The sequence below is a fragment of the Calonectris borealis genome, chromosome 1 (assembly GCF_964195595.1).
Source record: "Calonectris borealis chromosome 1, bCalBor7.hap1.2, whole genome shotgun sequence".
Taxonomy (NCBI): domain Eukaryota; kingdom Metazoa; phylum Chordata; class Aves; order Procellariiformes; family Procellariidae; genus Calonectris; species Calonectris borealis.
Genome location: NC_134312.1, coordinates 121828115 through 121843320, shown reverse-complemented (window position 1 = coordinate 121843320; position 15206 = coordinate 121828115). Strand labels below are relative to the sequence as shown.

Genomic DNA, 15206 nt, shown 5'->3' with positions numbered 1-15206 from the left:
GCAATAGTTTCAGAAAAGACTTTCCGAGACAAACCTGATGAGAAGGGCTGAATTACCCTCAGAAACGCCTATCTCACTCCAGCTGTTGCCAAGAGAGCTTTGGGTGAGTGGCAGGGTGACTCTGCGTCTCAAAGCTCCTGCCCTGAACACATGAGAATCTCAGTTTTCATTTTTAGCTTTCTTGGTCAACAGCAATAGCTTGAATATGGGACTCTTCTAAGGCTTGAAAGTGAGTGGGCATTTGAGAAAGAGAACACAAGCTTGCTGCATACCTCTGTTTACTGAGATGCTGCAGAGCGCATTATTTATTTGCTTACAGAAGACTATGGTTTATAACCTGCCTGCCCCACATTGAGCATGTGGGCAAATGCTCATTGCTAAACAAGCATTGACAGAACTGAAATATTCTCTGTAAACATAAACCAGAGCTAAAAGGGTGAGATAAACCTATATGGTGCTTGGCTCACTAGAGCTTGCGTTGTATCTTATTTCTGAGAAGCACGTCTCCTTGCAGGGCATGTCTAATCTCCGCACCCTCTTGTTAGCCTCGTTCATGCCCCCATATAGTGTTTCCTAGCACTCTGAATGAGTTACTGTGCGAAAATATTATGCCTCAGCACACAAGAATCTGTGGATAATGTTTTTTGTCTCTCCCTATTCTTCCTTAATAGTCAGAACAACAATGAACCAACAGTGTATGGTCCACCTGGCAGGTCGTAATTCTCTCTTGCTGTTAAGACCTGACAGGCATTCAAAAACTGGGAGTGAGCCATTTTGCCTGAGCAGTTGTATGGCCGTGGTACAGAGAAAAGGGGCTGGAGAGGGAGCAGTAAGTGCAGAACACCAGCCTCAGCTTGGCACAGAGCTCACAAGGGAAGCTCTGCCAGCCTCTGCGAATGGGAGATGGACATAAAGCCACCAGAGAGTCCTTCTGTTATTCTACCAGCCAGATGAAATATCCTGAAGGGAATATGCTGCTCCTGTGGGTGTGGTATGTGGTATTTTTCCTTGTCATGTTGATCTACAGGTGCTGAGCCAGAATGACTCTTGTATGCACAACATCTGATTGAGAAGGTAATTAGGGTGATTGTGGCTGGGGGTGCTGCTAGAACTACCCAATCCTTCCCTTGGGAAAAATCCAACACTAAAACTCTAGTTTAGTCCTGCCCTCCCTTACACTTTTCCTGGATGAGATTTGCTCGTATTTGCTTAATCTAGTTTTACATTATATTATAAGCTGGCCATTACAGAAACATCCTTCTTCATGTTTCTGCAGAGGTTTACACACGGGCCTTCCAGAAGCTTCTGCAATACAAGTGATGAACAAAAAATAATACTAATAGCAATAAGAAAAATAAGAAAATGAATCAATAAGAAAATACTAATAAGCCATGTGTGCAGCTTTGCAACCTCTTCAGAATACACCACGGAAAAATCCTTGCCTAAAAGGCTGTGAATCAATGCATGCACCTCTGCCTGGCTTCACACAGCAGCACACAGCTTCATTGATTTGAGCAGAGTTATTGATGACGTGCTTAAGTATACACTTTGCTAGGGATCGATTTGTTCAGATAAAATCACAGGAAAGAACTCATGTGGCAGTAATGATAGTAATGTTGTGGGACGTTACTAGGAAGAGATTAAAGAAAAAATAAAGAGGAATCAGGTTATGATAATCAGCATTCTGATTTGTTAATCTGTAGGGAATCTGTAGGGAAAAAGTACTGTATTCTGGTGTGACGTGAAAATAAAAAAAAATATAAAGATTAAGGGGCAGAAAAGGGGAAAAACCCTGCAGACCATCTCAAAGGGCTTTTCTGGCCTTGTCGGCTCTCAGAAAGAGTGCTAACCCAGCTATCATGGCATCCTTACCTCGTTGGGCTCCCACAGCCAGACGTCAAAGGTTGGTTTCCGAAGCGCTTCTATGGTCTCCTGGGAGAGCATGTACTGCAGACAAAAAGGCAGTCCGTGTAAGTGAGTGTCCCCTGCCCTGGCGTAGGACCTGCCGTCGGCATGTGCCTGGGACTCCTGGGGTCCCATTCACGTGGGGTTTAGCCATACTTCCCAAGGATAGAGCAACTGATCTCTCCCTCTGCCTGCCCAACTCTTCTTTCCCTCCCCACCGGCTGCTCGTGGTCACACCAGGATGCCCATGGCTGGTGGGCAGCAAGCTCCCGGGCAGCTCGCTGCCTGCCACGGCACCAGCTGGCAGGCCGCTGATCGGTGGAGATCCTTATGGAGCAGGAGGGTTTGGGAGAAAAGCGAGGAAAGTGGAGGTGTTATGGACGGGGTTGCGGGTAGATCCAGCAAGGGGATGTAAGGGGTACAGGGCACAGATCCATCCCCGGCTGCACTGGTTCCACTGCCTGCAGAGCATCAGCAACATTCAGTGCAGCCAGTCATGGCTGGATGGTGTGAAGTCTCTGTGCTTATAGTGTTAAATTAGCTGGTGGGTATGATATATTTACTTTCAGATGATTGATGCTCTCATTTTGAGTATTTTTTCAAGAACGCCTACATTTTCAAATTGGCTGTCAGCCTGCAAGATTGAAGTGATTTTTTATCGTTACACTCAGAGGCTTAAAACAAAATCAAGTTCATCGGCCAGTTATGATTTGTATACAAAATGAAAAAACAAAGGAATGTGGAGGGTTAAAAGGCCAGGGGAGATCTGGACTGTACTGAATCATATTTTTGAGACCCTATTGATCAGAGTCTTTCTGGGACATGAAAACCTTGTAGCTTTAATTGGCCCATTTACCATGGCTATCTCTAATTAGTTTAGCCTTACTGTACTGAGCAGGTGAATGAAATTTTCTGAGCCATCAAATTGTTGATACTTAGTCCAAAAAAGAATAACACTGAAGATTGATTTTCCTTCTTGAGAAGGCAATGATTTTTGCATTTGCCTATATAATGTACATTTAATATGACGTTCTGCAAGAAACCTGTGAATTAGCAGTACGGATTTTTTGTTTGATAACAGTGTTGTAATGACATCTTCTTTCAGTGTACTCATCACTTCCTAGCCTCACTGACATTGGACAAATCCAGCACTTGACAACAGATAACAAATTTTGCAAATCTATCAAACAGAACCCGAATTTCTGAAACCAAAACTCCTATGAACTTTGGTCTGGGGACGACACAGACTACCAGTTTACTGCAGTCAGTCAGTACAACTCTTCGTTGCACTTGTTGTTAATTCAAGTTTTTAATATCATAGCAGTAGATCAAAGGTTGATCTGACATATATACTTATAAAGGGAAAAAATAATTTTTAAAACTGATGTGTTTTGTGAAAACATGTGTTAGTGTCAGGAGCACAAGCCTCTTGAGCAAAAGTTAATTAAAAGAAATGTAAGTCTCACGATGTCTGCTTCAGAGACCTAGAGGTCACTTTTGCTAGGCAGAGCAGAATAAAGAGCAGAATTTATAATCTGTTACTCTGAAGACGAATATGCCGGGATGCATGTCCGTATCATACACCTGCATCACACCGGACCACGTGAACTTGAGAGCAGCTCAGCCAGCTTTGATGTGTGCAGGCAAATCCCCACTGTTAAACTATGATTTGCACGTGTGTGAGCTGGTGTTTTGTCAAGGTGTGAGGCGAGCACTGAGCAGACATAACCTGGTAGCTTTGAATAATTCCTGTGTGCAAAGACTGTCGGTGCTAGGACCAAAGATCCTCTATGCTTCATGGTTTCAGCCTCATTCATCACTGTGCATTTGTACTTGTACTTGCCCAGTAGACATTTTTCTTCTGCGCGCTCTAGTAAATACACTAACTGATTTTTACAGAGACAATGAATCATTCTAGAGAGAATCCAATGTCGCATTTTCTTTTTGTTTCCCTAGGTGAAGCATCTCCAGAAATTACTTTTTAAATTAAAAAATAATCCATTAGGAGAAAACAGGCAGCAGCACTATTTTCAATTAGAGTACAACATTATAGGCTATTTTTGATTGCTTGCTACGAGCATGGAGAATAAACAAATATAATTAGAAAAAAGAGTGTTAAACGTTGATGAATGCAAAATGTTCATTAACATTTAAAACACTAATGAGCTTTCAAGTATTAAAGAATACGGAGGATCCAACTTTAAGCCACTGCAGGCAATGACAGCTTTTTCCATTAGCTTCCAGGGATTTTGGATCAGGCCCTGGGTTTAGAATAAGTAGGAGGTAGATGGCTAGGGAATCATGCATTGTAAACCAGCACTTTTCAGGATGGCAAGCGCACGATAGGATTCTGGGAAAAGCAAGCATTGCGTGGTACCTTTGGGTAGGATGGTACATCCCGCCGGGGAGTCGGTCTCTTGTTTTCATCCAAAAAGCTGTACTTGCAGGGACAGTTAGTCCTGAAATGAAATATTCAGCTCTTAACACTGTGGGAACAGAACCGCAGTGCCTCAAAAAATGGCAGAAGTACTCTGGTCTCTTGGTAGGCATCACTTGGAGAATTACGCTTTTCCCCAACCTCTCCCTTTCTAATGTGGTGTTGCTCAAATGTTTTAAAAGTGCGATCCTCTTTAGGATTTTCTCCCCTTGTGCAACACCCGTGTCGCCCATTCTCCATCTATTTGAATTCAAGCGAAGAGCGTCTGTCTTCAGACAAGTAGCCATGGATACCCAATCACTTCTATTTAAACGAAGTAACTTTCCTTTCAGCGAGCAGTTTGCTGTCTGTGGCAGGCATAGTTGTCCGAGGACAGCAGAGCCGTGACTGAGGCCACGCCAAGTATGGACACTGGCACGCCTGTGCTCATTTACTGGTATAGGCACCCACTGAGCCCATGGCTTATTGCAGCCCAGCTCCAAGCCTCCGTAAAAGCTTGGGTAAGACCATCCATTTTGATGGCATGACCATCTTGCCTGCTGCCCTTCAGGCAGGACAACAGCAGTGAGGCACAGGCTCAGCAGTCTGCTCAGCTCCCTGGTCCTGGAGGAAGGGAGCCGTTGCCAGCAATTACAGGTAATTAACACTTGCCTGATTATTAACACCAGCACCCACTGCCTGTTAGCTACTCTTCCTTCCTCTGCATGTGGAAGAGCCAAGCTGATGCTATCCCATCTGAGCAGAGGACCATGACGGCAGGAGGTGCACACCAGCCTTACAGCTTTTGCAGAACATCTAGGTTGCTGCATTGCAGTGTGAGAGCAGTTTCTTGCCTTACAGCCACAGGTGGCACAATAAAACTGAGAGCTCTGTGGTATCACCCACTTTAATTCTTTAATACTTTAATTCAACACGTGTTCCCCAGGTAGTTGGTCACATGGACTTTAATAACTCTCATGCAATGTTGATCTGCTTGCATTTTGTATTTATCCTTATAGTCCTAACGTTTGGATTATAATTTCTCATTTTTAAAGCGTTCTGCCAAATAAAGCTAAAAGAACCCCCCCAAAGAAGCCAACCAAAGTATTCCATTAACTTCATTTGTCCCTTTTTTAATTAATTTCACATATTCTGTGTTGTGTCTCTTTTTAGTGCTTCTCTTCTCTGTTGGGAATTGGTCGCAGTCTCTTTTCTTTTCTCCTCTTAACATTGATGTCTGCTATAATTTCTGATGGTGTTGTCTGAATCCTGTGAAAGTTATGTCTTCTTATAGTTCATGGTGGTCAGCTGGCTTCAACCAGCTGCCTTTTCCTGCCCTGTTTAAGCAGACTCTCAGTTGGTGAAAAGCTGTCTTAATCGTTTCTAAAGCTGTTTCCTCAAAACGCGACTGTGAGAGGTATTAGTAGGATAAAAATAGTGAGATTGGGGCATTCCTTGCCCTAATTGGAACTGGCTGCCAGGGTTAGCTGAGGGTCAGCCAACTATCTGTAATTCACAGCTGTAGTAAGACATCGAAGCCTTCATCCTGCCACACTGGGGAACACACCAGAGCCAGGATGCATCAGACCTTTACAAATGTAAAACTGTATCTGCAGATGATCATGATTTTAAATGACACTATAACGTTATTAGCATCTGCCAGTGGTGAGTGCAAAAAGCAGACTAGCAAAAAAAGCAATCTGAGGGTTTGCAAGTGGGGCTGCTTTGCTCTTCTGAAGAGGAGAGATGCACAATTCACTGCGTGTGATTATTTTTATAAACTTAGCTGTTCATCCTTACTCTGTCGTTTGGTAACGTAACAGCAAATGTAAGAGTATCTAAACATACAGAATACAGCTGTGTACTCTGTGATATTACTGAAGGAATATACACACTCACACATACTTATATACATTAATTAAATTTAGATGTGATCTCTAATTGCAGCTGTAACGCATTATCTAGCAAATGACATTGCACAAGGGATGACAAGTCTAAATAGAAGCAAAACCATTTCCATTTGCCCTGGGATGCCTCTGTCCCGTCCCACAGCATGCACGTATCTCACGCCAATGGGAGAGAGCTTGCTCAGCTGCTCTGGGGTGAAGCACCCCTAGACTGGGGTCACTGCGGGCTAGTGGCACGGCTCCTGCGGAGCCACACTCGCTCGCGAATAGGGAACGACAGCTCATTCCTCAGCAGCTCCTGATGGGTTCCCTCTTAATGGCCAGCCACCAAGGACCATCCTCTCCTCACTCTTATAGCAAAAAGAGATGACTTGTAGGCACCCCTGGTTATACGCTGAACCTGGCCACGTCTAGCTGCTGCTTTGAGACCCAAGCCCTTAGGGTACAGGTAATCATGGGCAGAATTTTGTGCACGGAGGAGGAGCTTTTGTGCAGCCGGGAGGAGGAGGACACAGCTCAAGGCAACCAAGAAGAGCTGTGACAGGTAGCTGCCACATCGATACAGCACAAAGTGATGCTGAGCAGAGTGAGTTAGGGTCCTGCTTCAGCTAAAGCAGCTATGCAGTGCAAGCTTGGAGCAAGCTAGCTTGGGTGTCTGAGCCCAGCACTACCTACTGCTGAGCACCGCACCCATCTTTACCACAGCTTTCCAGCATCATGCTGGTCTCTGGCTTTTGGCGGCTGTCATATCCCACTAGAAGCCCTCGGCAAAGACTACACCTCCGCTGGAGCCAGCTGCACTGGGCAGATGCAGCACTCCCCATTCCTGTTTTTCTTGTTAACAGGTTGCTGTTTATACTACAAAATATAGATTGTAAGGTGACAAGGCCTGGGACAGGAATGAGTTATGGCTGCTGCTGGGACAGTCTCGTACTTCCTGATGTGTGTGGCGGCAACTGGGTGAATGTGAAGTTGCCATAACTGCTTTTTTTGATTTTAATTCCCTATCTGCCTGTGCGCCACTATGCTTGTAAACGCAGCTCTCCCAGCTCCCCACAACAGTCGCAGAAAAGTAAAGACACATGCATGGGCACACACGTTATTCACATCACATCCAGCACAAATTAGCATGTGTGTTTTTGTGTTTGCTGCCAATCTGAGCTCTGATTTTTCTAATGAGAATTCCTCACACATCTGAACAAGAAATGATTCAAGCCCCAGGCCAAATTGCAATCCATCCTACGGGTATATATCTGGAGCAGATCTGAGGTTAATAATGTTACTCTGCATTTATGCTAGTATCACAGCTGAGTTTGGCCTTTTCTTTATAGGAATGTATTAACACCGTGCCTCCTGACATGCTTGAATAGGAAAATTTGTAAAAGTGAGTGATTATAAAGCCTAACTCCTTTAGCAAATCTCCTATTACCCTCAATAGGAAATAGCTTTGATTAAAGGTCAGAGAATTTGACCCCAAATGAAGAAAAAGAGAGAGGCTGTCAAGATAGCATAGTTGTATTTGCTGAGAAAAATCCCCTTCACCCACACTTTGAACAACGCGGTATATCCTTCTTCAGCAACCTTCCCAGAAGTATTCATAATCTCACAGTGATGATTTGCTTGTCCTAACGAGGTATTTTAGTGACACAGGGCCAGACTTTCCAGCTGAGACTGCGTACTGTACAAAATGCAATTTTTTCTGCTGTTGTTTTAATTACAGCAAAACCAAGCTTCACAATACAGTGAGCCCTTGAATTAGAAAGTAAATTCCCAATTTCTTGTTGAAATTGAAATGGATGTTTTATAGTAGCGTGAGATCATAATTAGAAGAGCTGCTACGTATTTATTTGATATTTTTCCAGAATATATTGGAGCTGATTTGATCATTAGCTGGTTCCCAACCAAACACCGCACTTTGCACAAGTTCTTTTCCCTTTCCCTCTCTGCTAGTAAATCTGGATGAAGAATTCCCGTTCTGTATGGTGAAAAATATCTCTCTGTTACAAGACCTTTTTCTCTGTTCCCGCGGCCTGAGCTATTTTAACAAATGAATGGCTATAGACCTTCAAACGTTAAATTAAAGCCACTGTTCTTAATGGTTATTGGTTTCCTTGCTCCTTTACTTCTAAGCCCAGAAGGTAACTCAATTCTGCGGAAACGTTGCATTAGGGTTTGAAACCAGATGCTTATTTCTTTGGTTAGGTCCAAAGCAGAACTTACCTACTGCTTCTTGCTGCCATTTCCTCCCTCATCTTTTTAATGTCGCTCTTGCATTTCTCAATCTCCACTACTTTCAGGCCTTCCACTGTCAACACAGGAAAACAACAGGGGTGTTACCATGGCGAAAGTCGAAGGATCTCGTTTCACAATTGTGCAAAATTTCAAAGGGCTTTAACAGTGGGGTTATCCAGTGAGCCAGCAAGCGCTTACAGTCTCCCCCGGTTCTCACATATGCAGGTGCTGCCAAAGCGATATATCTTGAAAACCCATAGGAATTCTCTGCTGCCAATTTTAGATAATAATTACAGTATTTTAATTCACAGAACGGCTATAACGTCTCAGCTTTTCCACGATTGTTAGCAGCAGTCAGCTGTTCTGGTGCCTTCACTTCTCTGCTGTAGAACACGAATCAAAGGAAATCCTGAGCAAAAAAAAACCCTCCCGTGATGGGATGATAAGCGCAGCTAGGCAAACACGTCCCGGTAGGATTAGAATTCCCATTAGGATAAAAGGTTTTAATTTGAAAGTTCACGCAGAGCATTAAGGAGCTCTGAGAGGCATTGCTAGATACAGAGAAACCAAAGTGAGAGTGCAGGAGAGAGAGAGAAATGTTGAAAAGTTTTGTTATGATGATTGATTTAATTTTTTTTTAGGTATTGAAGATCTGTCACTTTTGCCAGTCGATTTTGTAATCAAAGGTTATTTCTGCATGCGGCATAAAAAATCCTATATTCCCCTTCTGTATGTAATTATGAGAGCCACAAGGCAAAAAGTTTGATTGCCTGTTTATGCAGCAATGCACTTCATTCCACGTAGCCGTGAGAACCTAACGGAGTGCAAGTATGAGAATATTCTCCCTTTTCTTTCCCTCTCGTTGAACTATCAGCGTGCTCAAGGACATAATGCAACACCATTTATTAAGTACATGTCATTCATATGTAATCATTTCACAGCTCATTTGTCTACTGAACTCATTGTTTGCAAGGACAAGCTGTGGTTCAGGGGACTCAAGGGAATGTGCAATCGTACAATCAGTATTCAGTCACTTTCTTAGAAAATAATAGTCAAAATCACACTTATCTGGAGGGTAGCATGTAAGTGATAAAAAACTGCCTTGGAAGGGCACAACTCTGTAGATAAGCTGAGACCTCAGTTTTTTTTTCATTATGCTGGTAACAACAAAGATTGCTTTTGGAACTGGGAAAGGGGAAAAACAGAGAGGTGTATGAATTGAGTCCAAAGTGTCACATATTAAGAGTGGAAAGGGAAAGGGTTTTGATTTATGCTTGATTACAGGGATACCCTTCACTTAAAAATCCCATTTCCAGATTAATGCTTTTTTTGCCTAGCATTGTTACAAGCAATTTGTTTGGGTGATCACAATGTGATGATACAGGCAAGATGCCGTCCTGCTTATTCAATATCTTTATTCTGGATATCTGGCTGCACTTTTTCGGGTACTCGGTTCAACTGCGATGATCAGCTGCAGCTGCTGCTATGCACTGCTGTGTACCACCTCAGTGCATTCATCCAGGAGAAGTTCGTGGGTAGCCCATTTGCCAAGCTGTCTAAATGGTGGCCAGTGCCTATTCGAAGCAGTAGGAACAAAGCAGAGTTATCAGACCGACAGGGTAGTGGGACAGGCAGAGAGAAGAGGAGTTATGGTGCAAAATGGCAGCTCTGAGTATTTTTGTATTGTGTCTCTTTAGTTTTATTCCAAAACATCTCCAGGGGAGCAGAGAATTTACATAATTATTTTCTTAAGGTAGGTGTGAGATGCTTACAAATTGTAAAGGCTTTTTGCCAGCTTCCTTATATATGTGTGGGCTGCTGTGCGAACACTGGAGTAGAGTAAGTCAAGCCACAGGACAAAGCATTCCCACTGCTTGCCCCGTGTGGATGCATTTTCCAAGGGGAAGTCACAAGCTTTAGATGGGATTTAAAAATCAGTTAAAAGATTTGGCTCCTTGAAAACACATTTCTGTGATGTGGTCTCTAAACAGTAACAGGAAAGATGCTGAGAACATTTTATGTGAGGTGCAGATGTAGCACTGTCATGAACACTTATCCCCACACACACATCCCCTCTGGGGAAGAAATCCTGGAGATCACATGTGAAGGTGGTGGAAAAGGGATCTCCGAAGGAGGTAGTAGAAAAGGCAAAACAAAAGCACAATTCTTTTCACATTTGGCTCACAAATGATAAATGACCTTGTCATGTGCACTTGTTAAGGGCCTATTATATTTTTCTGTAGTAAGAAATACCTTCTGAAAAGACCCTGTGCTGTCCAAAGAAATCCTTGGGCTGAATCCAGCACTGAAACACGGCTCTTAAAGCAACCTCTGGGAGCCCAGCTCAAGTAGGGAGGTTGGACACTCCCTTCCCCTCACAGTTTTGCTTTTTAAACATGAAAGCCTGGGATTATTTCAGAATGATGCGGATTTGGCTCTGTTGCAAATTTCGAGCAGATGGGTGCACTTGTAGACAGGGGACTTGTAGACAGAAGGGAGCTCCTTCCCACAGGCTGAGGCTGCTGGAGACAGGATCGCGAGCGCTCAGGCAGAATGGCAGCAGATTGCTACATCTGCTGCTATTTCCATCAGCGGCGAGACCCACTTACAGAAAGAAGCCTCATCTGGGGATCAGTGAATTCGGTTCACCTGCACGGCACGGCAGCTCTGGGTATGCTGCCTTCCCTAAACCAGCAATAAAGAGCCGGAGAGTGCAACTGCACAACTCTTCCCCACGGGCAGCAGCATGCAAATCTTTCTTATCTTCCTCCGCTGCCGTGGGCTGCCAGTGCTGAAAGGCAGAGTGTGTGCAGGGTGCAGCCGGGAGTCCCAGGGGGTCACCGGAGAGAGCCAGTGCCCGAAAGCAGCCCCTGGCTGGCTGGGGTAGTTGCTTGCCTGGGCTGCCAAGGGGATAACAAGACCCACAGGAACACTTGCCTCATCTGCTCTGGTCCATGGCACTTAGCCCCGAGGACTGGAGTTGGTCAGAAGTTTCACAAAAAATGCAGAGTGACTAAGCTAATTTTTCTTTTTTTTTCCCCTTTCTTTTTTTTCTTTCGGACAAAAGAATAAATCAGTGGAGCCTCGGGTAAACTGCAGCTAAGCAGACTGGGAGGGGTTGCTACCCGGGCTCCTTGCATACGTCTATGCTGGGGGCAGGCATGCTGCAGGGTGCCCCCTGCCATGGATGTCACCAGAGGTCTCCCACCGGCCCGGGAGCCTGCGGCTGGGGTGGCCTCTGGGAGAGGTTCCCCTGCAGCTGCTCTTTGAATAAGGACATTTTTTCCTCTCCCTGCTGACAAAGGCATCAGTCTCGCTGAGCAGCTGCAGGGTCAAGGTAGCTTCTGGTCAGGGGAAATTTCAAGAAAACAACTTCTTCCATGAACCAGAAACTTTTTTTTTCCAGCCAGCTCTAGTGCGAAAGCACTTGCTGCAGCTGTGATGCTGGGGAAGACTCTGCCTGCTCCTGACTTAAATGCTGCGTATCAGCGAGGATGTGGCCTTTGGTGTCAAAATGGTGGTGTGCAACAGTGCCTTATTCATACCCCTTCTCTGCCTTTCTGGGGTCTGTGTTCTGCATAATATACTGAAAAACAACAAATCAGATGCAAAAAAAAACCAGAAAAAGAGCTCTTTGACCAGAGGAACTTAACTTGGTTGTTGCACAGTAACTGAATACGGTTGTGTTACTGTTAACACACTGAACAAGCGAGGAGATGGATGCTGCCTACCAGTCTGCCAGGCAATATGGCCAGCGAGGGGTGAACCCCCGTATCTGCAGCCCAGAAATTACTGCCTCGCGAGACAACGAGACGTACCCTCCGGTTGTACTTCAGCACATGCTACGCGCCTGTTTATGGAGGCTTCAGTGTTCACGCTGTATTTGTGCTGCACGCGTAGCATGCCCGCGTGCTGCGGGGAACGGCCTTTCTCGGCAGAGGGAGGTGTGCGACATGACGCTTAGCAGAAATACCGTCAGGTCTCAGTGCTGGCACTGGGCCCCACTCAGCAGTAAGGACCGACCCGACCGCTTAATACGCAGTAAATGCATTTCTGAAAGGAGAAGGTCTTTCTGCAGGACAACGTGTTTGACCTGTGCAAACATCCAACTTAAAGTAGAAGGCAGGCAGCTGCATTACCCTCTAATTAATTACAAAACGCAGCAGCGAGCGCTAGGGCCCAGGTGTGTGAGGGGACGGTGTTTTGCAGGGAGTGCCTGTGCAGAGGCAAGGGGGTCACTGCTGGGTGCAGGGGAGGTGACAGGGGGACGGGGCTGGGGCATGGTGGGGCGTGGGAGGGCAGGCCGGAGGCTTGCAGGTGGGGGACAGGGAGGTGGGCAGTGGAGACCCTCTGCCGCGGGGACGTGGTAGCAGGAGGACATATCCCCCGGCCCAAAGCTCAGCGGGGGGCTCAACGGCCCCTCAAAGGGGAGCCGGCCGGGGTGCTCCGGCTGCCTGTGAAGCCAGGCGTCCCTCCCCAGCCCCGCCTGCCAGTCGGTGCCAGCACGGGCACCCGCCTTCCCCACGCCTCACCCCGGGCTGGCCTGCGGGCTTTCGGGCTCAAGGCCGGCCAAATTATGAGCGACTGGAGAAAGCAGAGGGGCTGTGCGGAGCGGGATGGAGCAGGGATTCAACAGGGGCAGCGAGGCAGGGGGGAGGTTCTGAGGCACCGGTTCCCGCTGTGATACGAATAAAGGGACACTCACATTCAACCTTTTTCTCCAGCATTGCCAAGTGATTAGCTACTTCCGTTTTCAGCTCATTGATTTTAAAAACCCTGAAAAGAAAACCCTCATGTATTAATGTTATACATTTAGTGCCGTTTCTACCCTAGCTGCAAAAGACTTTTGCTAGAAATGTTTACACTTTTCAGAGGACTGATCAGTCCAATGGCGATTGCCATAAGGAAAAGAAAATTTTCCATGGAAATGCTAAAGTTTGGGCAGAAAATACACCCGAGTTTAACTTTCAGAAAAATTAACAACAAATGATTTTTTTATGGCCCTGGGAACGTACTGTGGCTCTGCAACACTTCATTACCCCCTCTCTCCGCAGTGACTTGTTATTGTACCCCCTAGGGAAGCAAAGTTAAATTGATAATGCTTCGCCTAACAGCAGCATCTTGGTGTTTGCACACTCTGAAGCCCTCCTCCTTTTGAGTTATGCTGGTGATTTGCTGAGCTGCGGTGGGATTGATCTGTCTTATTGAAAACAGCTGGAATGAATTAAACAGCTATACAGATGTTCAGAAATCCTCTCAGAGAAGAGACATGGTTGGGTGATAAAGGGAAAAATGAAACAAATCAGATGATTTTGACTGTTCAGCAAAGAAGCTTTTCTTTTGCTTCCTAAGAGGGCAGGAGCACAATAAGAACATTTATATTTCATACTTTATCTCCTTTTTAGATTAAAGATAATCGCCAAAATAGCGATAGGTTATTAATAGGTTTAAGATACTGTATTGCTGTTGGCAGGAAATAACGTGTACCAGGCCTAAATTTGGCAGGAGGAGTGGGATTTGAAAGACATCTTAAATGCCCATCTGCCTCTTGTGAAAATTTCACTTCAGGCTGATAAAAGAAATAGCATTTTAAATTAATAATGATGTTCAGCTTCTTACCTCGAGAACTGCTCAGCAATCTGTCCCAATAAATTCTGTAACAATTCTTCTTTCTCTGAAAAAAAAAGGAGGGAGAAATAACAGAAAACGACACAGGAAAGAAGACACTCTCAACCCCCGTGCAAAGTGGCCTTCCCAGACTTCCAGCTCTGACGATCAGGCATTTAGCCAAAAAGTCATTCTGGTCCTTTGAACAGCGACAGCATTTGGGAATGACTCCTCATCTCACCTGCCTTCCTCTGCCTACAGATTACAGTCAAGGTTCCTCAGAATTTTTTTTTGGGGGTGCTGGGTCTCTGAGAGGTGGCTTGTTTTAAGGCAGCACTCTCTGGAAAGGAGACCCCTTTCACATTTCTTGGGTGGGACACCCAGAATCGCCGTCCGCTTTTTAAAGGTCTGGCTCACAAGGACTGCCTCTACACCATTAGCACACTGTGCCAGAGTGCCCACAAACCACGCAACAGCTTATGAACACCAGAAAACCCAGCTTGCCTTTCAGATTTACACTGGGACGTTATCCTGGAGACCAATATTTTAGTGCAAATTCGTAAGGATCATAACGCTATGCATAAACTTCAGGCAAACGTGAGATGCCAAAGTGAATGTCCCTGCAGAATGAGGTCCACCCTTCCTGGTTCGTGGGATGGACACAGCAGGGCACAAGTTTCCCAACCCCTTTTCCCTTGAGAACATAAGTTGGACAGAGCCGCTGTGGGGATCCCATCGCTGCCTGAGCTGCTGTGGCAGCGGCCGCGCTGGAAGCACTCACGCCGGGAGCACCCGCGCCGGTAGTTCCCCGCCTCCCACTGCCAACTCCAGCGCTCAGACACTTCAGCCGGCTCGGGAAAGTCAGCCGGGTGAAGCCCTAGCCCCTTCCCGAGGCCATCACAGGATTGCAATCGCTGAAGCAGGGAAAAGCAAATGAGTCCTTAAAACAAGACCCTAGATTTCGAGGGACAGTACACTTTAGGAAGGGAAAAGAAGTATGATAGCAATGTTTTGCCATCTTTCGGTCTGTTCACACAGACAGGGGAAGCATAAATCACCTTTGCTGAGCCGTGAGCTGCTGTTTCGAGATTGCTCCCAATTTCCCCCACCAGCTAATTTAAACTGCACAGTGCTGCAGT

General features: G+C 45.5%; 1 protein-coding gene across 1 annotated transcript in view; it reads right to left on the bottom strand.

Moving 5' to 3' along the window:
- Positions 1 to 15206, bottom strand: part of PDE9A (phosphodiesterase 9A) — a 38891-nt gene that overhangs the window by 13614 nt on the left and 10071 nt on the right. The window contains 5 exon segments of the mRNA XM_075176146.1: positions 1873 to 1947; positions 4283 to 4364; positions 8449 to 8533; positions 13166 to 13236; positions 14080 to 14134. Of these exon segments, the coding sequence (XP_075032247.1) occupies positions 1873 to 1947; positions 4283 to 4364; positions 8449 to 8533; positions 13166 to 13236; positions 14080 to 14134 (368 nt within the window).